The 27383-nt window shown below is 36.6% G+C and overlaps 3 protein-coding genes across 6 annotated transcripts; 1 reads left to right on the forward strand and 2 right to left on the reverse strand.

The window, feature by feature from the left end:
* The first annotated feature begins 152 nt into the window (after positions 1-152).
* On the forward strand, positions 153-14054 carry LOC135690246 (interleukin enhancer-binding factor 2 homolog). Its single transcript, XM_065207746.2, has 22 exons — positions 153-258; positions 648-798; positions 1674-1730; positions 1840-1887; positions 2338-2415; positions 2597-2699; positions 3213-3278; positions 3731-3757; positions 4107-4199; positions 4529-4607; positions 5257-5344; positions 5556-5617; positions 6065-6134; positions 6783-6827; positions 7343-7417; positions 7960-7978; positions 8267-8472; positions 8963-10466; positions 11654-11799; positions 12246-12397; positions 13046-13131; positions 13564-14054. Exons 1-17 carry the CDS (start codon positions 254-256, stop codon positions 8452-8454), a joined length of 1254 nt encoding a protein of 417 aa, XP_065063818.2. The 5' UTR covers positions 153-253; the 3' UTR covers positions 8455-8472; positions 8963-10466; positions 11654-11799; positions 12246-12397; positions 13046-13131; positions 13564-14054.
* LOC135690251 (uncharacterized) lies at positions 13818-26639 on the reverse strand. Of its 4 annotated transcripts, none has more exons than XR_016145294.1 (3): positions 24163-26639; positions 20842-21057; positions 13818-19557 (listed from the first exon to the last, which is right to left on the reverse strand). XR_016145294.1 is itself a non-coding variant. In XM_089115996.1 (2 exons), the coding sequence occupies exon 2, from the start codon at positions 23548-23550 to the stop codon at positions 22048-22050; it is 1503 nt and encodes a 500-aa protein (XP_088972122.1). In that variant the 5' UTR covers positions 23551-23552; positions 24163-24846; the 3' UTR covers positions 21068-22047. The 4 variants fall into 4 exon arrangements, 2 of the variants coding, with proteins under 2 accessions (XP_088972122.1, XP_088972101.1); XR_016145288.1 differs by having other exon boundaries at positions 20830-21057; XM_089115996.1 differs by lacking the exons at positions 13818-19557; positions 20842-21057 and adding an exon at positions 21068-23552 and having other exon boundaries at positions 24163-24846.
* On the reverse strand, positions 14847-15857 carry LOC135690247 (mas-related G protein-coupled receptor member A6). The gene has a single exon (XM_089116225.1). The coding sequence runs from the start codon at positions 15855-15857 to the stop codon at positions 14847-14849; it is 1011 nt and encodes a 336-aa protein (XP_088972351.1).
* Positions 26640-27383: the final 744 nt, after the last annotated feature.

The following is a 27383-nucleotide window of genomic DNA, read 5'->3' on the forward strand; positions in this document are numbered from 1 at the left end:
AAAAAGAGTCTCCCCGGTAATTCTAGCCTTCCCACAGTGCTGCAACCCCCCCCCCCCCCCCAGTAGTTACTCCCATAACTGAGAAAAAGGGGCTTCATTATTGAATTTTTAGAGAACATTTTTCTTTTTCTTATTTTCCTTCCCTAAGAACCATTTTTAGATAGCCTCTCTTGGAAACAGAAGTTCTTGTGTCTCCGCCATTTGCAATCTGCGAAAGAAGGTCTCATTTTTAGAGAAATTTCAAGACATAAACATGAGGTTGGCTTATTTTTATTTATGATTTTAATAACATGATGCTATTAATTTTCTTAGGAACATTTTTTTCAAAGTAGCAGCTATCTGTTGATTAAAATTGTCAGTCCAAAATGCGACGATGACCAAAATTGATTGAATTTATCTTACTAGTCGTACAACTTATATAGAATTATCTTCTGTACAATGCCAGAAAATGGAAATTCTCCGTACCATCCTTTAATGAATCTCTTTTTCCATTTTATATTAAGTATCAGCTGATAATTTCCAAGTATCTAGGAAGGAAAAATTTTTAGCTATTACATGTAAGCAAATTGTTTTGGTTTTTTCTACATTTTAGATTCCAATTGGAAATGAAAACTTTTTTGAGCAAATTATTTTCTGACTTTCTTTAGGCACCCAAGAGGAGGCATGGTTGGTAGAGGGGGGTTCAGAAGTGGTCCATATGGCCCACCTCCCCCAGTCATGGGAATTCCCCCTCCAAGACAGCAGCAAGCTCATCAAAGGAAGTTTGTTGTGACACATCAAACCTTTGACCATGTCCATGTGAGTTGCAACTGCAAATTATATTTAGTTTAGATTAAATCTGTGTCTAATTTTGCCAGGCTGTTTGGTTATTACGGTCAACTCCGGTAATATTTTCTCTAATCAAAGGAAAGAGACAGGAACTGAAACAGCTTAAGTCACCTGTCAATCAATGGTTGTCCAATCAATGATCATTATATCACTCTAGAGCCTGCTGATTGGCTAATTTTGATTGGCAGATGGCTTAAGCCACTTATTTCTGTCCATTGCCTTTAAATTCAGATTGACTGTCCAGTGACATGAATTTTAGATGTTTAAAAGATGAGTTGTTTTATTTAAATTCTTTCACTGTCACAATTATTAGCTCCACTTACAGACACAACACTTGCTGTTAGGGCTGGAAAAAGTGTGTGACCATACAACGGCCAGTTGATGGAGTCACTTTGGAGTGAAATGATAATGAATTATTTTGAAACGTTTGACCACCAGCATTGGATCACATTCCAACATAAAAGCAAAATGTTAAGGGCAAAATGTTGGGTGAAATGTTGGATGTGTGAGAAGGAAGAACCGCAGGATAGGCTGTCAGCTGGATTCTGTGAATCTTGCAATGAAATTTTAAAATGAAAGATACATTGGATTCTCGTTGTCGTATTGCTTTGTTCCTGTATATCTTTCAAATGTTGGATGGCTTGACCAGGGCTTTATGAGATTTCACTTGAAAACTTGTCACAAGTTATATTGATTTGATTATCCATGTTCAAACCATGATAACGATATAGAATTTCCACATGACATTCAATCTTGTGACATGCAACTAAAATGATATGCAACAGATGCCTTAGCAATAGATTTTATGAAGTACATTTTGATCTGTAATTTTGTTATTATTCTAGGCGGAAAGCTTTTTCCCACGGGTTGCTGACAATACTGATGACTCATCTCTGACTCAGGTATGTGTTGTTAGTTGATTTTTTCTGTTTTGTGAACATCTCAGTCCCTCGTGCATGCAGTGCCTCTTCAGATTAATTTTTCACTCTATATCTTTTTCCTTTTATCCAGGCCTTGCTGAAACGAAACCAAGCTCTCACACCATCTGTTGTAGAACAGGTTAGCCACTCATTTTGTCTACCTTCATTTCACAGTTTGTTCCCATTTAAATTTAAACTTCTCTATCCAAAAAACAAATCAGCAGAGTAATAAGCAGTTGGAATTTCTAATGTGTAGGTATTGCAGCTTCTGTCATTAAGTTTAATGCTCTGCCACAAGACCAATTAAGGATAACAAGTATTTGTAATTGCCAATAGAAATCCTGTTTTTACATTTTTGATAATTCTGCACATTGGTAAATCGATCGGCTTTTCTACACAGAAGTTTATTTGGGGAAAGTTTGTTTATCGAAACAGCAAATGTATCTTCTATTCAAGATTTCTCTATCCATTGCCTTCTAATTCAAGCTGCCTCCAAAGCAGATAACTTATGTACCATGTGTGCCAAAGTCAATTGTACTCGTCTGAGTTTCTATTGAACTCTAAACATTATTTTGTTGTTCAATTGCAGACTGCAGTTCAGAATCTTCATGGGAAACTGGAAATGGTTATTGAGAGTTTAATCTTGTCTTCTGATGGCCTCAATGTGGTAAGTCTGATTTCATCTTCAGAGTCAGGTGAATCAAAATTGTTTTTCTAAAGGTAGAATGTTAATGTCTTTCTTATAGATAAACACTTCAATTCTTTGGCTTGGCTAAAGCTTAGCAAATTTAATTTTCCAACGTACTCTCGTGTGAAATAATCTGTTTTAAGTTTATCATTCAATCCAGGCTCTTGAAGAAATGAGGACTGTTGGATCATTCAAAAAGGGAACAATGTTGACTGGGCACCCTGTTGCTGATGCTGTTGTGATTCTCAAAACTATTCCCACAGGTAAACTAAAATTGGATTTGAAAGAAAAAACTTTCTAAGTGCATGTTGTGATATTCCTAAAAATTCTCAAATTTTTCTATTTCCCAGTCAGACTTTGTAGTTCAAAGCATTAAAATGAGAACTGTGCTGATGTTGGGAATTTTCCTATTTTTTGCATATTTTTTGGCTTTAACAATTAAATGCTTAAAGACACATGATTCACACTCAACTGGCAACCAAAGGGAATAAGATAATTGTTTGTATGTTATTTGAAAGCTTTGTTTTATCTTGCATTTAAAATATAACTTTTGCTAATTTAAGTGTATTATCAGATGCTTTGATTTTGCAGAAATCATGAATCATAACTGATACCCTTGTTTTCAAGTTCTTTCCTATGAGTTTCTTGATCATGTTTTGTCATCTATATCAGATAAATTGTCAGTTTTTTAGGTTAAGAAAATAGAACTCTGCAACATTTTTCCAGAATACTCTAATCTTGAATCTGTTTCCCAATAATATTTTTTTCTTATGCAGCTGAAGATATCGAGCAACTGGCCATGAAAGTAAAAGAAAAGTTGGTCAGCCAGGATAAATCTGAAGGTCTGGATGCTTATTCTTCAATGTAGTGTTTTAATTATATTTTGCAGGTTCTGCTTCGCTTTTTCACAAATTGTTGACCTGTTGGTCTCATGGCCTAATTTTCATAGAAAGTTTCATAGGCCCATTAGTTGAAATACTGAATAAATCCATTTTAAGATGCATTATACTCGCAGCTGTGTAGTTGTTTTTTTGTTTTGAAGACAGTAATGCCACCATATGCAATTTTTGTCTGTTGGAGTCCCCAAATATTTGATGAATCTCTTCCTTCATAACAAATTTCATCTATTGTATATGACTCTTTTTCTCATCGTTTTTAAAAGTTTTCTTGGTGAGAATTTATTTTAAATAAGAGAAAAAGCACTATTAAGGCAAGCGAATTTCTTGTTACAATCTTGAAGTAATTGTGAATTTAGAAGGTTGTTCCACAAGCCTCTTCTTTCTCTCTTTCTTAGAGTTTCCTGTCCAAGCAAACGAAGGAGGTAGGTGTTTAAACTGTGTCAAGATTTCAATTTTCATGTGATTAATTGATTTTCTGTTAATCAATGTTAATAATACCCGTCTTCTTCCTGATACTGATTCAATTGTAGAGTGATTCGAATCGTTGATCGAGAGCTTTCACTCATACGCTAATCCCGCCATAATCATCATTAGTGCCACTGTGTATTATTACTTTTGATTAAGTGATATAGCGATTTTGGTTGCTCAGCAAATGATGATTAATCAGTGATTGAGTGATAGGTCTAACAAGCAGTGATAACATTTTAGGGAGATCTCTAATTGTGTGGCCTTAAGAATTGCTCATGAATTCTGCGTTTGACTTGTTCACAGGTTTCAATGTCAGTAACAGCGAAGGAGCATTGATTCGATGCCTTGTTACTACGCAACCGAAGAATTTATTACGAACTGATCCCGAAAAGCATGGTGGGTAATTATGTCCTGATAGAACGAGCTGACAAACCTTAAATCTATCGAAGCCAGGGGAAACTATTTTCTCTTTAACTATCTTCCATTTAACATTTGGGGAGACAAGCAACCTCATCTACATTGGTAATGGAATATGGTCCATTTACTCTGCTGGATGTCTCTTTTTTTTGCCTGGTCATAATGAGAACCGGTCATTTTCCTTTTGATGGCATTCTTAGCGTAGAACCAACCAGGCGACCCCTTTACCCAATATGTGGGCTACTGAAATTTGCCGAGGTGCATTTAACTCGAATTTCTCAATTTTAATTCTGTTCGTGTCCCTTTAGTTGATGTTAAACTTCTTGAGGGTGCACTGGCAACAATTCGACACGCAAGATGGTTTGAAGAAAACGCTTTCCACACCACGTAAGAATAACGCCATATTTCTAATAACTCAAGTCTTTACCAATCACTTCTAAACATTGCCTTAATCACTCATCTAATCGCCTTATCGCACTCTCAATCATTAGTTACTGATTATTCACATTTAAACATGAATTTTTTGGAGGAAACATTTAGATGTATTCAGGGTCAAAATTTCCTAAGGCCGTGTTCGCGGCACTGATTGGTCAACCTTTACAGTCATGTGCTCGTGTTTCTGATTGACCTATTTCGATCCACAACTGGGTTTATATATTTCTTAGCGTAGAGTTTTCGATCTATGTTCTGACGTTTTAAACTCTGAAGAGTGTCAGACGAAAAGCTTTAGTTTACTAAATGTTTGCTTTTTTCAAAGCCATTTACAAGTTTTGTACCACCAAAAGATTGTTAGTTAATTCTCCCTTAGATATTCGTCAGATATTGATGTTTTTTTATATATCATGCTCTTAATTTTCATTCATAGGAGAAGAATATGCATAAAATCTTATCTTTTCTTTCGATGATATTATATTTCATATAAGTTCTATTTTAGTTTCCTGCTTTTTGTTTGGCCTTCTATTAAGTATTAGAATTCCTGTTTTGTTTTCATACTGTCCTCTCAATTTGATTGCTATATATTTGATTTTTATTCAAGGGTTCGCGTTTTGGTGCGAATTTTAAAGGACCTGCGGAGGCGATTTGATGGGTTCTCAGGACTGACCCCATGGCTAATTGATTTGCTGGTAAATATTTATTGACATTTTAATTTCATCTTAAATGCAATCTGATTAATAGCAAGCATTTCTTTATATCTGCCATTTGTAGCTAGAGAGTGTTTTTAGCAAAGTTTCTAGTTGCTATTTTACAGTTGCTATTTAAATTTGATACATTTTGTTCAGAATTTCCAACCTTTCAGCGTTCTATGTTTTTATAACCTCGCGTTATTTTCTTCAGTCCCACAGGGCTACAATGTCTAAAAACTCAAGAGAACCACTTGCAATCAACTTGGCTTTCCGGTAACTTCTCTTTCTTTTTAAATCGTGACCTCACAGCTACAAAATCATCCAATTTTGTATCATCCCTTTCCAAGATGTTTACCCCATTTCACGTCAACTCCAAACGTTTTAACGGCATAGCTACAAAGCTAAGTGTTTTTATTGTTTACTTATAGTGTATGATAGCCTTTAGGAAAAGCCTGTACACGCTCTGGTGTTTAGGACTTGATGGTTAAGAGTTTCTTTGAGAGTGGATTAAGCATCAGACTCGAATCAGTAACTTATAACCGTCCTGTTCTACACACCGAAGTTCAAATACTTATTTGTTTTTCTCTACCTTTCTTGCAACTTTTCATTCTGTGTTATCTTTTTGGTGTAGTTTTATGACCAAAGTTTTAATATCGACACATAACGTTTCTGCATATGATGTTTTATCATATGTTAATTTATGCCGTAATTATTCCCCAGGCGAGTTCTTCAGCTCCTTTCCAGCGGCATTTTCCTCCCTGGCTCCGTTGGTATCATTGATCCTTGCGAGGTTGGTATTCACTTTACTCCTTTTCAATCGATTGTGGTTGAACTTCAATATAACGAGTAAAATATAGTATTGTTGCATTTGTTTCATGTTTTGTTCTTATATGTTGCTAAGTCGAAGAAATCAAAATAGCGAATATTGCTTTAATCGATAGAATCAATCGAATACCAAGTTCTTGTTTAACAGTTTTTATATAGCTTTTCTAATAAAATTTTATTATTATCAAGTATCGAAGTTTCGCTTGCTTTTTTATTTTAGCTTTCTTATCTTCAAATAAACAGTTCTCTGTAACTTTTAAGGCATGGCCCTAATGATTACAGTATTGAATATACTGATAGACTATCCTGTTTAAATATCCCTGTATTATTATTATCATTATTATTACTTTCCAACATTGCCATCCGTACTACGTACTACATATTTTGTTGCAAAAATAAGCCATGGACAAATCCGGAATTACATCCTTTTTAACTTTAGTTGTTTTATTTTTTTTCTCAGTTTTTCCTTTTACCTTACGATTGTTATAGTTTTTCTCTTGTAAAACCAGGCTAGCCAATTGCAAATTACCTTGTAATAGTGAGATTTGTAGTTGTAGTTTAAGTTGAATTGAAAATGAAATGTTTCCATTATTATTATCCTGTTTTACACCAGACTGGACAAGTGCGTGCCCACAGTGTTCTGTCACTAGAAGAGCAGGTGAGAATCATATGATATTCCAAGTATTAAATGATGATGATATTATACAATATTATGATGCGGCGTGGAAATTATTCTATTTAACCTATTTTGTTTCCCTGGGATCCTTTTGCTGTAGTAATAGTATCAATACCCCTCGTAATGTAAATGAAAAGAAGAGGTGCCCCTCCATTTACCCCCCCCCCCCTCCAAATCCAGTCTATCTGCCTCATTGAGGAACACTTTCACATTGATTTTTTCTCCGTTCATATCCTTGGTATTATTTCTAAAATTATTTCTAAAATAAAATAACTTTTGTGTTTCTCTTCTAAAGTAAAGATTGAACACCGTTTGAATTACTTCAAGCAATGTGGCTAGAAGTTTGGCTAATTGACACCCTGCAGACCTCTTTGTATATTTTACGCCTATGAATTTTAGCATATTGTCATTTCTTTTCATTTTCTTTCCTAGTCTGGCTTAACCCCCTTCCTCTCGAACCCCACTCCCTTGTTTACTCCATGCTTTTCTTTTCTCAGGATGGCATCTGTCTCACCGCCCAAACGATGCTCCGATGTCTCTCTCATGGAGCTGAAAACGAAATCCTTGGACTTGTGAGATCTTAAAATACACTCTACTTTCTTCACTCGTTAAGCCACGTAATGTGGATACCCATAATAAAAGCCCCATGTATCTACCCTACAAAAAGGGGCTGGTCGATCTTCCGATGTAGAAATCAGTTGTGTGTTGTTATCTGATCACGTGATGTTTGAAGTCACTTATGTGTTGTTATATAAAAGGTTTTCGTCTTTTTAATCTATTTCGTGTCATTTCCAATATGTATGTTGACATGGGAAATTTCATGGGAAATTTCAACTCCACTCCATCTTCCTGTATCGGATGATAGAATAAAAGCAAGTGAAAAAACAGTATTTGCTTACAAGAATCATATTCGTACCCATGAAGCTTTGGCCCCCATAAGGGAGCCCCCTCTAGCTGAGACCCCTTTGCCGAATTGGTTTAGACTTTCCTTCGAGCTACCTTGAGCCCACTTCTCTTTAAAATAAACGATTGTATTGTTTCTGATTTATTGATCGTTTTGAACAATAATGATCGTGTGTGATGAGTGATTATGATTTTCTTTTTTGTCTTTTAGAATGAACAAGGTTCTCTCGGTGAGTCCATATGTTTCAAGTCATTTCTGGTATCGATAAGATTTCGTTTGTGTTCTGATTGCAATAGCAGATCAAATGTGATGAGTGATTCCAAATCGATTGTGATTAAGCGATTCAAGATCATACATGAATCAATGTTCTGGAAGTTAATTTATACAATGTGAATCAGATTTTATAATGTATGATGTCATGATATCAAAGTTGACTGAAAAAAATGATATTCTACATGTGTGTTCTTTCAAGCACTTTATTCTTTTATGGTTTTAAATGGCCTCTTTGTTTCCACAGCGTTGGACAACGATACAACATCGTGGGGAGGAACTATAGTTACCCCCGGTTTGCCAGCCTACAACAAAGAGGAACACAAGAAGCAAGAGATGGCGGGTGAAGGACAAGATGACGAACAGAAAGATGGAGACGGGGGTGAGGCTGCTGAGGAAGGAGAAGAAGTGGTTGATGATAAAATGGAGACATGAAAAGGACTCATGTTATTGGTGAGTTTTGCAATTTTAGTATTTATATATTCATGCTTAATGGTTATATCATTTCATGTTGATCACGTGGAAGGCACGAAGACGTTGATTGGCAAAGGGAGGGCCAATCACGTGACAAATTGTTCTTATTAACTTACATTAACCCAGAAAGAGGCTAGAAGGAACTTTTTAGGCATGACGGGACGTTTCTGACTTGGACCCTGAGTCTATTACGCTGAACGCATTTTCAGTCAAATCTTTAATTTGTTTTCATTTATATGTTTTTAATTTTATAGTTTTTCGATTTCATTTACTATTACGATGAATGGAATTTAAGATTCCATATTTAGTTAGTTCATTTACAGCATTGTAACTCCATTCGAATTCCCGAGCATTCGAGTTTCACTTCATAAAATTTCAATTTTCCTGTCGTTTCATGAAAAATTTACTCGCAATTTCAATTAAACTCTATTAGTACAGGTTCTAGATCAATTTCATTAAATTTTCGCAGGCAAAAAGGTTGCGGACAGCTCTGGTAAAGAAGACCACGAAGGACCACTGCGAGGTAGCGTCACGTGATGCTCCTTAGAAGCAGCGAAGCTACCCAAGAAACTTTGCAAGGACAAAATATTAGGGTTTTGTTATTTAACTAGTAGACTTTTAATAGTACAGTGTAGAGACTTTAATGTTGGTTATAAAAGAGGTATTCAAGCGAAAATCCAAAATCCTTTTACTTAATTTTCGTCGTTGATGTTATTTTTCTGTTTCCTGTTATAATTGGGTTTTCTTGAATGTCTGTACAACCGTAAGGGGATATGAAAATGAAAATCTTTCACTCAGTTTACGTCATTTTGGTCACATTTCTTGATTGCTTTTATCGACTGCCATTTTTTAAATATTCTGGGTTACGTTGTCTGTTATTTTCGTTGAATTTTCGCCGATTAGCTTGATATTGTGGACAATCCTTTTCTTATTATCGATAATCTTTACTTTGGCATCGACAGTCAAATGAAGTTTCACGATAAATAAAGATTGAGTCCACAACATTTTGACTTGGGTTCGGGTATATATTTTGGCTGACAGCTATAAAAAATGCAGCAAGTTTGGGTTTTTAGGGACTTTTCGGGGGGTGTGTGCAAACAATACATAGGCCATGCTTGAAAGATTCAAAACCGCATCAGGGACCACATAGAATTTGAAAATCAAACCAATATTTTTTTGTGACGAGACTTTGTCCGTTTTGTCATGGTAAAAAATATCCTAAGTGAATTGCAATAAACACTCTGCTTGGCAAAATTTGGCTTAGAGCGACGCAAAATGAAAAATTGCATTCCAATTCTTTTATAAATGAGCTACACTACCGCGGTATTATTACGCAAAAGTTATAACAAATAATTAAAGTTGCTAAATAATCTGTTTTGTTGCTTTGAAGTCAGTCTAGTTGAGCAGATACTACGGTGACCTTACTGAAACAGCTTCCAAATATTTTTATTATTAATAAAATAAATTTATATCACGGTATTTGTAGCGAACATTGGAACTTTCAGTAAAGTCGCTTCTCCCCTATTTTAGTTTTAAAAAATATCTTTCAAATTTTGATTTCTTGAATTTAACGTGTAAGAACCCATTATCAATTATGTTTTTATCAATTTCATCTTGCATTTAATGTAATGCATAATTTATTAAAACACAAAAATTTCTTTCAGAAACATCCCCTAAGATTTCTTTTGACTATAACCCCCACTATTATACCATTCAAACCATCTTTCCTCTTCCCCGCTTCGTTATCGCATTTCCCCCCTTCATTTCTAAATCTCCCCCCTCATAGAATGGCGCATGCTCTTTAGAATATTTTCCACGGTCAATTTTTTTCGTCGCCATCTTGGCATCAAAGTTGCCAAAACTTGAGCGAGTCTTCGCTTAAAATATCCATATTTATTATTGCTGCCATTTCGGCTACGGCTTAAAAATTTCGCCCGTCTCAAGTAATATCATTGAAACCTGGAAGAAGGGATGTGAGTATTTGCAAATGTTTTATTTAATTTAATATTTATTGATATTTTGTTGGAGCTGTCAGTGAAGACGTCGAAATGGCCTACGGTCAAATTATGTTGCGCAATGAAATTCGCCTTGTTGTTTGATTAGCTTGAAAAACATGTAACTTTACAGAATGGTTTAAGAAAGTAATGCCTGTTTAACGAAATGTATTTAATGTTTAGTTAAAGTAACACGCAGTGCAAATTTACACCAAAACAAACCTGAAACCTCCCGATGGATGACATATTTATTAATGTAAATTCCATCAGGTGATTTTTTAATCATCGGATGTTCATTTTGGTTCAGAATTAGCCTTAGCTTTGCAGCTTGTCCAACATAGCTTATTTAAGACGTCAATGTTTTGTTTATTAAATTGTTTGCAAGCAGCGTTTAAAATGAAAATGAGTGTGTCCATATTCCTTGCTTGGGTTTTTTTTAGAAATATTTTTTCCATCATAAAAAAATTTCTAAAAAGCAGATTTCAAACTACAGCTTCAAATGCAAACTTGTCATAAATTTTTTCATTAGTAAAAGTGACTGCTTGAAATTTACATTCCTTCTCACAACTTTGCACACCATGAATCAATATTTATTCCAGGGTTAACTGGTATATACCTCATGCTGGGTATACACCAGTAAACAAAAGATTTAGTGTAAGCTAGATGAATTCCACACTGATATTTACACTTTTTTTTCATAAGAACAATTTTATAAGAACACGAGCCTCAAAACTGGTCTAAAGTTAAGAACAAATAAAGAACAAGCCGAGGCTGATCTTCTGCAAATTGCAATTTGTGAACAACGTTTTTTCTCAAAATCGAGGATTTTTAGCGATGTGTGGGAATTTTTCAGTGAATGTTCAAGTTTGTCAGCAAATTAAGGCTGTCTCACTCACGTTGTTGGCAAATAGGGCCTGAACACCACCCTAGAGCGAAAAAGCTAGCAATAGCACTGCTTACACCCTCTTGATTTAAGAACAAATCAAGAGCAATCCAGCCTCAGATTCTTGAAAAAATTAAGAACAGTCAGCCTGAACTTAAATTTATTGGTTCTTATAAAAGAAAAGAGTGTATATTCATATATAAATTATTTAATACTGGCCATCTAATAGTTTTAATTGCTATATGTACATTACCTTTTAATTTTTGAATCTTTTCCTTTTTAGGCCTGCCCTTTGCTTTTGTTACTATCGAGTGTTCGCAACAGTGGATTGGTGTTCCTGATGTTCGTTTTGAACAAATTGCTTCCCCTGTAACTAACATTGAACCAGGAGGAACTGGGACAGACAAAGTCCCTCATCACTTTCTTCAAGTAAGCATTTCGCAATTAACTTGATTCTTTCCTGATTATAGAATTGCTTTGTTTGTGTTCTGGGGTATTTCATGATTATTATTATTATATTTTAGCCCATTTTGTGAAGTTTTTATCTATTTAAAAAACATTGATTCATGTTACATATGGCTGTTTTTTTGCAAGGAATCATTTAGTTTTTGTGTGATCACCAAAGTTTCATTTGATTTTTGCAACGCCTTGTTGACAACTAGCAGATTGCAAAACTTGTTTTTAAATTTACAAGGAGGTACATTTGGAGCAGGCATTTCAAATGTTGGGGGAGGAGGGGGTTCATGTTGGAACAAGGGGTACCTCCTTAGGCTGCATATAGGGACATATCTTTCTATCATGCCTTGATGCCTTATTAGTTATAATCCTTACTTGATCCTTGAAATGAGCTCAGTGTAAACTTCATCTTATTCTAGAAATTCAGAGAACCTCTGGTTGATTCCATATGCTTTGAATTTATCTTCCAAGATGGTCAGTATCTAATTGACCAGTGGGAAGGAGCCCAAATTAGAAATGAGCTATATATAGCAGTTCCAAATGACTTCCTGTCTGTTGGAATTAAAGAGGGGTAAGTTCAATGCACTCTCTAATATTAGGACCCATTGTGCTGGGTGATCGTGTCATTTTCTCTTTCGGCCATAAACATTAATAGTCAATTATGACTGTACCAAATTTATGAGACAATCACTAGTAATGTGAAAACTAAATTGAAAAAAGGCTTGAAATTTCACATAAACAAGCAATTGTGTATTGTTCTTTTTTATAAACAAGTCTACAAATAGAACATATTTTCTGCAATTAGATCATTTCTACAGATAGAACATATTTTTCTCAGCATGTGTTGTGGGTGGTAATTACATTATTTTTAAGCATATCCTGCCTAAATAAACACTAGAGATCACTTGTACCAAGTTTTAGTAAGATGGTTGCTGCAATTACATTTCAAACTATCATTTAATGCTCTTTTTCCGTAATTATTTCCTCAATTAGAAACATTTTTCTAGATAAATATTTTGGACATTGACAATAATTGCTTTCCCACATACTTTGCCTCCAGAATGTACACATTTTGATATTGATCAAACACCCTAAAATGTCTTTCAAGTCTAAGAGATTATTTGAAGGATTTGACTGCTATATGAAAAGTAAAAAAGGGGAGCATATCATATTTCCCTGTCAACCTGTCATTACAAAGTTTCTATTTTTATCATCGCAGCTTTGTGTCCCTCTTGGATTATGCTGAAGAGTCTCTCAAGGTGACTTCAGTAATATTGTGCATACCAAAGACCATTAAAGATCGAGGTACCCCATTTTATATTATGTTTGTAAATATATCTTGTTTATAAATTGTGTAATTTTTAAGTGGAAAATGATTTGAGTAGAACACCTCTAATTTGCTCTGCAAAAATGCACACCTACACAAAATTATAGTTGATCTGCTATCGAAACTCAATTAGCTTTTTAAAAAAATCTTGTTACTGTTTCAGCAAGAGTTTTTGAGAAAAAAAATTTACTGTTACTGTAAAATTTATCAATAAATAATTAAAATAAAGAAGAGATAGAATGTAATTTAAAGCTAAAATAATGTGAGAGCTTTTTATGCACCCAAAGTAAATAGTTTCAAAATTTATAAATTTTGAGACATCAGATAGAGTGTAAACAGAAATGTCAGCAAAGATAAAGCTTAATACATTTGTTCCAAGCATGTGACATAATCTGTCACTTTTGTCATAGAAATGGTCCTCAGAGCATTCCGAGCATTGGGCCTCCAGTTGCTCAACCCTGCCCAAGTGACAACCCTAACAGAAAAGGATGATGTCATTTTTATGATGTACGAGATCAACTGAACAAGTTTGATGGCCAATCTGGAAAATATTCTTATAACCTTTTTATAAAATTGGGAAAACATTAAGGCTTGGAAATCTCGCAACATTTTCACTTTACGAAAATTACCTGGCATAGATTTAGAACTTTTTTGAGATAAGGAGTTTTGAGACGTGGATTCGTTCACTATTGCTTGAGTGTCCATAGAAGCTCCTGATTCATCAAGGTTTGGATAAACAGCATTTATTAAATGTATTTTCATTAACTCTAATCTTTGGCCATATACAAAGAAGGGATTTGTGTGTCTCATAGCTAACCCATTTATAATTTTGATTTGTATGTTAATTCATTTCTAAGTTAATGTTTTATGTTATAAATATGCCAATGAAAGAATCATTGTACTTGTGTTGTTTCGTTTTTTGAATTTGTTTTGGTTAAAAATTCTCCAGTCTTGCAGTCTTTGTGCTTTGTTTCTTAAATGATGGCCCTTGGGATGTCTTCAAAATATTCTACCATACCACCTGTACCATACCACCTAAAGTCCTTGGAACATCAAAGAGGGTAGCTGTTGTTTTGAAGTAGTTAGCAGTTTTCTTTAGAAGACTGGCATTGCACTCTCTCTGCCCGAGACAGTGTTGGCTGTGGATTTGAATGTTAGAGTTGACTCCACTTATAGTCACTCTGCTGAACTTCGAACTTACTGGTTACATCCACATAAGATTTAGTACATCAGTTACTGTCACAGCTTTTCAAGTAACAGTTGCTGTTGTATAACAATTGCTTTGTTTGTTTGTTGTATAACTTTCTGGCAGAAATCAAATTGACCATGCCAAAACATTTACCATGACATAAAAGAGTATTCATGATTTGATGTTGACAATATGCGAGTATTGAGTCTAGTGTAGAAGTATAAAGTAGTGTAGAAACTACACTTGTCATTGTTGCAATATGATTCAACTTCAAGGTGAAATTGAAAGATTTGTTGATACGGTTTCTCCAGTTCTTGAAGAAAACAGGAACTTTGAAACTTAAGTAACTGTGAAAAAGTATTGCTGAATGAGAATTCCGTTACCCATATCTTTGCTTCTTTCTAGTGACCATCATGAATTGAATATAGTCTGTTTTCTATCCAACATGTTGCTTTCAACACACTGTTGTATCCTGATCCAGTAGACTATCTGGTAAACCTTGAACTATATCCTCTGATCTCTGACCTTTGCATCTTGAGCTCCAAGTGTTTGCCTTTCTGTTCCATCAGTTAGGTTTTCAGAGCCAAAGATTGTAGCTTGATTTGAATCATCTTTAACAAGCGGGATTTTGGATATCTTTGCGTACCTCTTTTCTAAGTAGCCTTTGAAAAAGTAGACCAGCGGATTAAGTACTGTGTTTAGCTTCATCACAATCGCGCTTAAACTGTCGAGACTTGCTTGGTAAAGTTGCGCCACAAGTGGCAGATTGCAGGCCAAAAATGACGCAAGGACTAATAGGCAGACAAATATTGTTGCTTTCTCCTTTTTCATCGCCCGCTTGATAACTTTTGGGTTAAGAGTTGGATCTTTTTTATCGAAATCAAGCAGCTTCACAGATCGAACCAAAATGGTATGTCCTAGCCATGTATACAGGATAATAATGAACAGGGACCCAAGGGTTAAGTAACTAGCAACAAAGTATCCCAGTCCGTCGGAGCCAACGTGGAGTTGGTCGCTACGCAACGCGAATTTGTCGATCACCATTGCCAGTGTAGTGATAACGAAGTTGAATAGCCAAGTGCCGAGTAAACAGTAAAGGAACCTGCGTCTATCCGTGTGGAACATCCGATGTTTCAGTGGTAATTTGACAGCAAAGAAACGCTCAAGGCCGATGAAAATTACAAACGTTGTTGATGTTGATGTTGAAAAAAGAATGACCGCGAAGACCAAGTCACTGTTTACTTTGATACCATTTGGGCTATTTCGATAGGCATGGATTGAAAAGCATGATATCACTGCAAAATCTAGGCCACTTAAGAGATCGGCAATAGAAAGGTTTAGGAGGACAAGTTCAAAGTCCGTAGCTTTCTTGAATTTTCTCAAAATGACGCGGATCTCAAGGATGTTTAGGACGATGGCGAAGACTGCAACCAGAAGTGAAATCACCAAACCTGAGGTCGATGGCTCGAAGCCAAAAGTACGCGTCCATATTGAGCTTGATGAGTTGCTTGCCATTTTCACAACTGTCAATAAATAGAATCGAAAAAGTGTATTTAGGAGATAGTTGATACCGAATAGAATAGAAAATAGATAAAAAACATTCAAGAGAACTTACCTTGTGAAATATTGTTTGTTATCACTAAAGTTTTATTTGAAATTCTCTTCTTTAAGCGATAAAAGCTTGAGTTTTTCTCCAACCAGCTTGACTTCCAGTCCTCCAGTTAGTGAGTAGTCATTTGCCGTTTAATTAAACCATTCGGCTTGAATCTTTTCCTCTTTTTATAATTGAAAAAGAAAACTTGACAACCGGCTTTGTGAATCTCAGCAGCGATCTTGATTTGCATCGCAGAGGATGTCAGCTGTTCTCGGTTATAGAAATATTAAATTTTGATTGACAAATATAAACAGAATTTCTTTTCACAGACATGCCGGGATATAATCTGCAAATATTTAAAGTTGAAAAGTCTACATAAACTGCCATGATTAAACTATAATCGTCCTTAATAAACAGCAGTTTTACAAAACAGCTTTTAGAAATCAAACATGTTGGCAAAATGGTACATCCATCAGAGATGTGGAATCACAGGGAATTTGACGTCATAGGTAATCAATAAGAAAGCTGGTAAAAATGATTAAATAGTGAGAGTTTAAGTCAAGGTCAACCGGTTGCCTTTCCACCATTCAGTGCAGAAAGTTTTCCTCTATCATAAAGTGCCTAACTATAATACAATATTCTATACACTTTACAATTCAAAACCTATTACCTAATATCATGAGCTAATTTAAATAAATGGGTCTTTAACGGCAATTTAAAATTATCAATATTGTCAACAGAACGAATTTCAAACAGAAGACTGTTCCAAAGAGTGGCTGCAGCATAGGCAAAGGTTCTAGCACCTAATGTTTTGTTCATGAAACGAGAAACATACTCAAAATCGCCCAAAATCAACCATAGGGAAATTTTTTATTTATAATTCAATACTTGTAGCACAATTAAGGATATATGTTCAGAAAAGCAAGAAATTTGTTTTTCTTTCAAAATTGTCGGTTAACGCAAGGAGAATCTCTCCTACTCTAGGCTTGTAAAATAGATAGGAGGACTAATATAGGAAAGTAGTCAGTTTTTTCTGATTTTCCTAAAAACATAGAAGGGGGGGGGGGGTTTTATAACAGACAGGCAGTTTTTCAATGCCCAGATAAAGAATTTGTTGACCCGACACAAGCGAGGGACATTTATCGATATTTGAGGGTACATAAAGAGAATTGACAATTCAACAAATACCTATGACATGTACTTAACATTATTTTCTGATAATTGGCATAAATAAACAGCTCCCTTTCTTGAAACTTTTATAAATGAGGATATTAATTTCTCCATCATTGTTATAAACTTTAAAAACTACGGAATTAGCATGGTTTAGAATAAACAATTGATTCAACAAATATCTACGGTATGCGCCAAAAATAACCATGGTTGATGTTCATGAGAAATTTCATAGCCATAATCAAACCCATTTTTAGGATGTGACGTCACAAAAAGGAGTTAGCTATGGCCTTCTTCATGTTTATGCAGCGTCAATGAGCGCATAATCATAATTTTTGCTCAAAAGAGGAATTTTACGTCATTGTCTGTCTAGAGCACCCAGTAAAAGTTGTTGCAATAAAATATAAAAAGAAATTATCTGGGTGAAATATGGCAGAATTGCTTATCAATTAGGTGAATTAAAACTATGTGATATGCAAGCTATGTTTTAAGAATAACAGGGCAGTAAACGTTATGAAAAAAGTGTCAACAATCTTTTGGTGGTACAAAACTTGAAAATGGCTTTGAAAAAAGCGAACATTTGAGTAAACAAAAGCTTTTCATCTGACATTCTTCAGAGTTTAAAACGTCAGAACATAGATCGAAAACTCTACGCTACCAAATATATATACCCTACTCTACGTTATGAAAATGAAGCACCGTGACAGACACGGAAGACTTGCTTAAAGCAATTATTCAACAGAGAGAGTTAAAAAATTCCAATTGGTAAAGTTTTAGATGATTAAAACTGTCGTTGAGACTTTGTTAACCCAAGACTGGAACCTCCAAAAAATTAAAATGTTAGCGCAACACCTTGTTCTAAAAGACTGCAATGGAATTAATATTGTATAAAGTTATAATACTGTCGATCCTCCAAGGCTACTTATTAGGGGGCATTTAATGATCTGTTTGTAGGGGGCGTTCATGCGAAGGGGGTGGACGAAGGTATCAACATGGAACGAATTCACATTTGCGAGTAGCGGCGCCCATTAGGAGCCTTAATGATCTGTTTGTAGGGGGCGTTCATGCGAAGGGGGTGGACGAAGGTATAAACATGGAACGAATTCACATTTGCGAGTAGCGGCGCCCATTAGGAGCACTGCTTATTCGAAGAGCGATCATTCCAAGGGGGTGCTAATTTGAGGATTTATGTCTTTTGAACTTTTGGTATCATTCATTCCATGGTTCAAGAATCCTTTTTCGCCGAGCACAATTTGATGGATTCCCACTTCATCTTTCATATTTCTGTCAATGGTTTCATCGTTCTCTTGGATCATTTCTTCAATGACCTTTCGACTTTGGCCTTGAACTTGTGGACCATGACCGTTAACCTTTGACTCGTGTTCCCTGTTCTGTTTAATTCCACCTTGCAGATCCTGATATCTGTCTTTTGCGCCTTCGTCCGTTTTCTTTGAACTCTCATATCCATTATTTTTATCTTGTGTTGAATTCGTTGAATTTTCTGAACCAGCTTTGGGTGATTTCTCATGGGAAATCTCCTTGGATGGTATTGTGTTTTTCCTTGCATAACGCCTCTCTAAGTAGCTTTTAAAGAAGTAGACCAGTGGGTTGCAGACAGCGTTCATTTTAATCAGTATTCCACTTGTTTGATCCAACTTTTTTTGATAAAGACCAACAACAAGCGGCAAATTGCACACCAAAAAGGACACAAGAACTAAAGTGCAAGCTAAAATCGTTGCTTTCTCTTTCTTCATCGCTCGCCTCATTACTCTAGGGTTGATGCTAGCATCCTTCTTGTCGAAGTCAAGCAGCTTCACAGATCGAAGCAATATCAAATGGCCTAGCCATGTATACAGGACTAAAGTCAACAGGCATCCGAAGGTCAGTAAACCTGCTAATATGTATATCATATTATCTGAGCCGAGATATGTTCCCCCTGCGGAGGAGGTGTAATAGTCGATTACAAAAGTCAAAACAGTTAATAAGACATTTAACGTCCACGTGCCAAGTAAACAGTAAAGGAGCCGGCGTCTATCCGTGTGGAACATTCGATGTTTGAGTGGCACTTTAATGGCGAAAAAACGCTCTAGGCCAATGACAATTACAAATGTTGTTGATGTTGACACTGATAAAACAATGAACGCAAAGAACCACACAAAATGTTTTTCAAAATCCTCCAATTTGTTTAAGTAAGCGTGCGTTGTCAGGGCTGAGATTCCAGCAAAATCTAGGCCGCTCAAGAGATCAGCAATTGCAAGGTTCAGGAGAACCAGCTCGAAATCTGTTGCTGTTTTAAAACCTTTAATAATGAGGCGAATTTCCAGACTGTTGAGCACAATTGCAAGCGTTGAGACCAGAAAAGACATTGTCAAAAACGCGACTGACGGCGTTATTATGAAAATGAAGTTCTTCGGTGTGGAACTGGATGAGTTGTTCGCCATTTTGTTTTGCCTTAAGAGAGAAATAAAGGCTTTATTCAGTAAGCAATGATGACTAATTTATAGGATCTTCAAAACCTTTGGCATCCTCAAGATGCAGATTTGATACTGGGGGACATTGCACCCAGGGCTCAAGTGTACCGGGGCCTTATCGTAGAAAGTTTGGTCACACAAACGACCGGGACTGCGGAGCATATTACAAATTGGGGGGCTAAAACATTTGGGGGGGGCTAAACATTCTAAAAACCAAGAACAGGATGATTTTTGGCATGATTACCCCAGGGGGGGGCTAAAGTCTAAAGAGATTTGGTAAAGTCCATTATGTACCCCCCGTCCCTAATCAAAGTTGATGTACTTTGACAGCAAATATATCAAAGTTGATCTGGCGATATCCCCCTGGGTACCAGACTCACTCTATATGAAATAAGCATCGTCTTTCCCGGATTATATTGCGCTATAGAATATGTTTTAGACCATCAAAAACTTGTTCGAAACAATTCATAAACAAAAAAGATTCACACTTAAGGAAGGAGTGCTTATTCATGAAGAAGGGAGGGTCGTTAACGTTTTTACTGCTTAAGGGGGCATTAATTTCAAAGGGGCGCTCATCCGAGGCTCAACTTTTATTCTGTGAGGGTTTAAGATGGCTAAGCGATGTTAAAAAATTCTTAGAACAGCCCTTGGTATCACGTGACAAGAAACTCCGCGTTTTAATGGTTTGTTGATGTGTTACAAAGTTGTCATTGCGCAGGGCATGTTTTAGCAATTTTAGGAAAGAATTTTGAAGGTGAATACATGCATTTGCGAGTTTCAGGCCAATTCTGATTGGAAAAGTCAGTTCCTTCGTCCGCATTGTTTGTAGGTTGTGCTTTCACATGGGCTCCGACGCAGGTTGGAAAGTGGAGGGGCCAAGAGAAAATATAACAATCATCACATAAGTTTTTTAAAAAAGCTCTATTGTTTTGCATGAAAGTGATGGGGCCATGGCCTCGCCGGCCTCCCCTTCGACGGAGGCCCTGTTTCAAGTGAAACCTAGTTGATTCTTGCAAGGCCTAATTCTGATACATCAAGCGAAGCACGGCATTGTGCCAGGGTTTCTTTCAGTTTCATGTTTATTTTCAGCATTTGGAATTTTATCAACTAATTCTAACATACCGGCAGGCAATCTTTAGAACGTTAAAATTTATGATAACAGTTGAAAATAAGAGAACTGAATAAATTTTAAAGTGCTTTCTTTCGTTTAAAAACTTATTTGATAAAACGATCACAATTGAAACTAACAAACCGTGGATCTCACCAACCCCAATACTAAAATTTCGCTCCAACCCTTCTTTCTGACCGTATGACTTCGTATAACTTCATCTGCCTTCGAACTCAACACCATACTTTTGCTCCAACCTTTCCTCTGACCATGAAACTTCACACAACTTCATCTGGATGTATTGTGTGCTTCGTGTCGTAAACAAATTACATTGAATTCAACCGTTCTAAGTCATTCCATTTTGTTTGCAGTCTTTCAAATTGAAAGAAAAAAATTAGACAAAAGATTTTTATCAATAGACGTAGAAACACAATTTGCAGAGATTTAATCACAAGATGACTTCCTTAGCAGTGAAATGTAAACATTTCTGGTCAATAAACATTAAAATACGGTTTCTTTTAGAAATATATCGCCAGAAAAAGATGAGGAATAATAAAAGCACACAAATCAGCAAAAATGTGTGTATTTTACAAATCAATTTACCGGCTAAATGAGCTTATGAAACGCTTAAGTAATTAAGAAAAGTAAACAGTGCCTGGAAAAGATGGCTAACGAAGGAGGAAGGCCCGTGAAAGCAAACAAATTAAATTTCCCAACATCCCGCCTTGGTTTATTTGTTTTCTGAGTAGGTTTCAAAAGCTCGAGAAATTTGTCTGGAAGAAGAACCAACACTTTTCTTGCCTTTTTTCTGCCTGATCAAATTTGCTTTGTGCAAAGTTTGGTAAAACATAACTACCAATGCTAGTCCGTCCTTGTTTTGTGAGTTCCTCTGATGCATGGCGTTGAACTAATGGTAATTCTTGCAACAATATTGTCGTGATGTGAAGCTCGTGTTGAGAGAATCAGAACGGCTGGTAGAACAACTTCGAGACGAAACACAGAAACACCTGTGGTGTATTCAATTGCTATTGAAATAAAAACTAAACTTTTTACAGCACATATGTTTTATACCACGATTATTTTAGGAACATTACTCTAAATAAAACGTCAGCAATTTTGCCTACCAATGACAATCTCCTATAAAATGGGTGTTGATAAAAGCGTCGCTTACGTTCTGTTCTGTGTCGATGATATTTGGATCATGTATTTGAAAACATTGGATGTACACACAGTTAGCACATAGAAGCTTATAATGATTCATCTGACCCTTGATGAACCTGGCCGTTATCATACAATGCTGATTTACATCCGTCTGCGATATTGCTTTCATCCGCTTTTGTCATTTTTTGTTGCTCTTGTTGGTCATGCACTTTTGCCTTTGGTATATTTCCTCTGGTTTTTTATGATGAACTCTGCTCTGTGATTTCTAAGCTTCTGAACCTCCATTTGCACCTTCGGGCCCATCACCTTTGCCATCTGACCCTCCACTTTTACCTTCTGACCCTTCATCTTTGCCATCTGAACTTTCACTTTTACCTTCTGACCCTTCACCTTTGCCATCTGACCCTTCACTTTTACCTTCTGACCCTTCACCTTTGCCATCTGAACTTTCACTTTTACCTTCTGACCCTTCATCTTTGCCATCTGAACTTTCACTTTACCTTCTGACCCTTCACCTTTGCCATCTGACCCTCCACTTTTACCTTCTGACCCTTCATCTTTGCCATCTGAACTTTCACTTTTACCTTCTGACCCTTCACCTTTGCCATCTGACCCTTCACTTTCACTTTCGGGACCTTTACCTTTGCCATCTGACCCTTCACTTTTACCTTCTGAACCTCCATTTTCACCTTCAGGCCCTTCATCTTTGTCTTCTTGGTCTAGCGCTCTGTCATTCGCTGTTCCTTGAGAATTGCTTTTTGCTGCAGAAATCATTTTTGGCAATTTCGTTTTTGGTGCATTTGCTGAAGAAACCAGATTTTTCTTGGAATACCGCTTCTCCAAATAATTTTTAAAAAAGTACACTAGAGGATTGCAAACCGCGTTTAGTTTGATCATGATAGAACTGTGGTTGTCTATCTTTCCTTGGTAAAGATTGACAATAAAAGGCAAATTGCACATAAGGAACAAGACAAGTACCAAAATGCATGCGCAAATTGTTGCTTTCTCCTTTTTCATCGCTCGCTTGAGAATTTTTGAGTTTATGTTGACATCCTTTTTGTCGAAATCAAGAAGCTTCACTGACCGCCTCATGACCAAATGGCCTAGCCATGCGTACAGGACTACAACCAACAGAGCACCGGCAGTCAAGTAACTAGCAGCCACGTATCCTACCATCTTCGATCCATGATAGCTTTCGGTAGAGGACACTAGGTAGTCAATTAAAACCGGCAAGGTTGTGATGAGTAAATTAAATGCCCACATACCCAGTAAACAGTAAAGGAGCCTGCGTCTACCCGTGTGGAACATCCGATGCCTTATTGGCACTTTGATTGCAAAGAAGCGTTCCAAGCCAATAATGGTGACAAAAACAGTAGATGAAGATGTTGATAGCAAAATGAAGGCAAAGATCCAACCAAAATGCTTTCGAATGTTGATTTCTTCTGTTAGCGAGGCAAATGTCGCCAACACTGCTATGACAACCAGGTCTAGGCCACTCAAAAGGTCTGCGAATGCGAGGTTCAGTAGTACCAGCTCAAAATCCGTAGCTTTTTTGAATTTTCTCGTAATCAGGCGAATTTCAAGGATGTTTAAGAAGATGGCAAATGCTGCGATCAAGTAGAGCGTCAAAATGAATACTTTAGATGAAGAGAAGTCGAGCAAAATGCCGTTCTGGATGCTTGAATTGGTTGAATTATTTGCCATTTCTGCAAATCAATTTAAAATGGCTTACTTTGTTTACTTCATTTTCAAACAATCGTTCCTCGTAATCTTTACCATTGTCATTTGATCATTATCATCATCATTGTTTTCATTTTTCAATTTTAAATTCCGCGGCGTTTATAAATAATTATGTAGATGTTGGGGCGTTTATTTCGTAGTTAAAGTTTCAAGATTCACTAGAATGTTTCTGTAAACAAGAGAGAAATTTCCGTAAATTAACTTCGATAAAATTAAGCCATAAATGACAACGTCATTAATTTCTTCATTTATCTTTGAAGGAAAGTTAAATTGCACGAAAGGCGACAGAAGAAAAGAGCCGGAAAATGATGAAAATGCAGCATGATGAAAATCATCACCAATATAATCATAATTATCATCTGTTTTATAATTGTTATCTGTCATTTCAATCGCAAACAGTGTAATCACTCTTTGATCAATACATTCTACTTTAACGAATAACAACAAGCTTGCAAATATCAACGAGACTAATAGATTTGAAACAATGTTTGCAACAGTGGAAATTACACAGTGTTGCTATCTTTCGAAAACACATTTAACAATCAAATTATTTATTTTGTACATTAAAATACAAACCATAGAACACATTAAAAACACATTGAAGATGTTTTGCTTGAGATCGTCAGACTAGTTGAAGCATGGGTGAATTTCCTGCCAGTCAAACAAACAGTGGTGAAATGAAAATGAATGGTCTTCTTTTTGTTTGCTCTTGCAAATCGTAAACAAAAGTAGATAAAACGATTCTTGTGAAAGTCAGCCCGTATCAATTGTGTATTTAACCATTTGTTCGGGAGACGAAGCCTTCAAACATTTGTTTCGAAACAATACCGTCTTAAACCAATCAGGGTTGCAGGATCGTATTCACATGCGCATTAATGACAGTATTCTGGGGCCACGCAACTTCCCGCCAGGGCTTCAAGTGATAACGCGCATGTGCAATGACCCTGAGACGGGGGCTAGTGCATGTCTTGAAGACGGCATGATTCATCTCCCGAACAAGCGTTACATTCCTAACCAAAAAGGTTGTTTTTTATTGGTTTATTCGTTCAGAATATTGATGTATCTCGATTAAATAATGGTTACTTTAAAAACATTTAAAACCATACGACAAATGAAATGTCTCAAAGCAATTAAGGGCCTGTATACATAGAGGCGGGTTTCCCAGCCAGCCAAGTTTCCTGGAAAGACGGGTTGATTACTGCTAGTGTTTACTCCGTGTAGCGGGGAAGTGAAGATTTCCTGTCTACATGAATGCTTCTAAACAACTGCCTGTTCATCCAATCCAGCATTTATCATTCCTTTTTCTTCACAAACCATATTTTTTATTGCTTCACCATCAATGAGATTATTGTTCAAATCGTTCTTTCGTCTCGTTTGTAGTATGACCTTTGCACTATGAACGCTTTCCTTCGAGCCCTGCATATTTTCTTGAAGCAACGAAATATTGTACATTTGACCCCCAAATTCTTGTTCGCTAGAAGTACTGACTCTCAAACGCTGGTTTTGAACAAGTGGCCCGCACACTTTGCCCTCTATACTTTGAACTTTGTCTTCTGGACCCTTGTCACTGTCCTGTTGGTTTTTGGCACTGTCCTTTGCACCATCAGCTCTGTCCTTTGCTTTTTCTGTTTTCGCTTGCAGAGCTTTGGCAATGCTTGCGTCCAAACCGCCCTTAGACACAGTCTTTTTTTTCTTTGAATACCTCTTCTCTAAGAAGTTTTTGAAAAAGTAAACAAGGGGGTTGCACACAGCATTCAGTTTAACCAATGTGGCACTGACACGGTCCATCTTTCCTAGGAACAACCGAGCAACAAGAGGCAAATTGCAGGCCAGAAATGACACGAGTACCAAGGCACATGCCGATATAGTGGCCTTTTCCTTCTTCATTGCTCGCTTGATAACTTTGTGGTTGATACCTACATCATCTTTCTTATCGAAATCAAGTAACTTTGCAGAACGCACCAGCACCAAGTAACCAAGCCAGGCATAAAGCACCACAATTAACAGGGCACCAAGAGTCAGATAGATAGCTGATACATATCCCATGATGCTCGAGCTGCCATAAGCGTAATCTCCGTAACAAAACGTCACCATTGCAATCACAGTGAGAACGAGGTTGAAAACCCACGTGATTATGATGCGGTAGAGGAGCCTGCGTCGCCCCGTGTGGAACATACGGTGTTTCAGTGGTTTTTTAACCGCGAAGAAGCGTTCTAGACCTACGACGATCACGAACGCTGTTGACGACGCAGTGGAAAACAAGATGAACCCGAACATCCACACCATGTGGTTCGTAGACATCTGTGCGCCCTTCACCATAGCATAAGTGCTTAGGCCATTTATGGTGATATAGTCAATCCCGCTTAGCAAGTCAGCAATTGCAAGGTTTAGCAGGACGAGCTCAAATATTGTCGCTGCTTTGAACCGTTTTGTTATAAGACGAATTTCCATTGCGTTGAGGAGAATAGCGATGATTGCGATCAGAAATGAAATTGCGAGAAAAACTGGGTTTGGTCGTATCGACAGCAGAAAGCCTGTTTGCATCGACGTGCCTGATTTGTTTGCCATTTTTTGTCTAGGGAAAAAGAGGGAAATTCAGTGTCAACGAATGATAGATGAAAGGGGGTCAAGGGGGCATGTATTCCCTCTGCTGTACTGCTGTAAGGACTTTCACACAATGAAATTTGTATTTTGCTGGTGGTGAAACGTCAGAAATATCTGATTTGGCAGAGCTGTATTCCCTTATGAGGAAACGTTATCAATTTATTAGAGAGCGTTATTGGAATGTTGAAAGCTTCAAGCCCCTATCCAAATTAGGCCCATGCGTAATAATGGTCAATGGAACAGTTATATGTACGCTTTGGCAATTACGTCACTTACCCTCTGCTCGTCCAAGACTCAAGAATCATTTTATATCGTATTTCAAACTCCTCTGACTTGGGATTCCGATCAAGAAGCAGAATGTTAGGCTACCTTGAGCTTTCATGATGTTAGTGCTTGTGAAATTTATTTCTTGGCGATAAAAAGTGTTAAATCCTGTAACTGATTTGACCGTTATTAGCGATTAGAGAAAAAAGTTTCATCTGGAAATGTTTTCGAGGTCAAATCTCGCGCAAAACAGAGTCTATACATCTTTAATCGCCATAGGTTTTACTTGGAGGTTTAGTAATACTAATATGGTCAGTATTCAATCACACAAACCTCTCGATCTACGGATCAGTCGATCACCAACTAATCGCTTAATCAGGTATCATTGCTTTCAAGGTTGTCTCTGGAATCTCAAAACTTCATGAAATTCTCATATTCAACATCTTTCTTTCCCATCTACAGTTTTTTCACCTAAAGTTTTCTCTTTAGAATAAGTTCTACTCTTTGAAATGGAAAACAATGCCAATGGCCCGAGGTATTCCCAATGCACCCATTTAGCATGATTTTCGCAGCTTGGGTGTTTCTCAGGAGATTTGAGCATAAAACCTGGACCCAGGTGAAGAATGATAATAGACATAACTTCCATGCCAAAAAGGGCCGTAAGCAATTCTTTTAGATTTGAAACAAACGAGATATTTTTACGAAGTGATAAATATTTAGCGAAATATGAAATTCTCGGCTTCTCAGCATTCTCCGTTTCTTTCCAGGTAAAATGTTCTTGGCTTTTAGATATAAAATAAGCTGGTTAGCGAAATTTCAAGAAGATTGTGATGTTTTTTTTTCAATAACATGTTCTTATGAATTTGCTACACTGTTCTTGCTGTTGGAAAATTGGGGGCCATAAGTTGGATGTTTAAAAGGGGTTGGTT

The sequence above is a fragment of the Rhopilema esculentum genome, chromosome 1 (genome assembly GCF_057945365.1).
Source record: "Rhopilema esculentum isolate cy_ngs chromosome 1, ASM5794536v1, whole genome shotgun sequence".
Lineage (NCBI taxonomy): Eukaryota > Metazoa > Cnidaria > Scyphozoa > Rhizostomeae > Rhizostomatidae > Rhopilema > Rhopilema esculentum.

What these genes read in the sequence shown, in the direction of transcription:
- LOC135690251 (XM_089115996.1), bottom strand. Translation starts at nt 23,550, where the DNA reads ATGGCAAATAATTCAACCAATTCAAGCATCCAGAACGGCATTTTGCTC.
- LOC135690246 (XM_065207746.2), top strand. An exon ending in CTTCTGATGGCCTCAATGTG is followed by an intron (nt 2,416 to 2,596) that starts GTAAGTCTGATT and finishes CATTCAATCCAG; the next exon opens with GCTCTTGAAGAAATGAGGAC. An exon ending in CAGCCAGGATAAATCTGAAG is followed by an intron (nt 3,279 to 3,730) that starts GTCTGGATGCTT and finishes TCTCTTTCTTAG; the next exon opens with AGTTTCCTGTCCAAGCAAAC.
- LOC135690247 (XM_089116225.1), bottom strand. Translation starts at nt 15,857, where the DNA reads ATGGCAAGCAACTCATCAAGCTCAATATGGACGCGTACTTTTGGCTTC.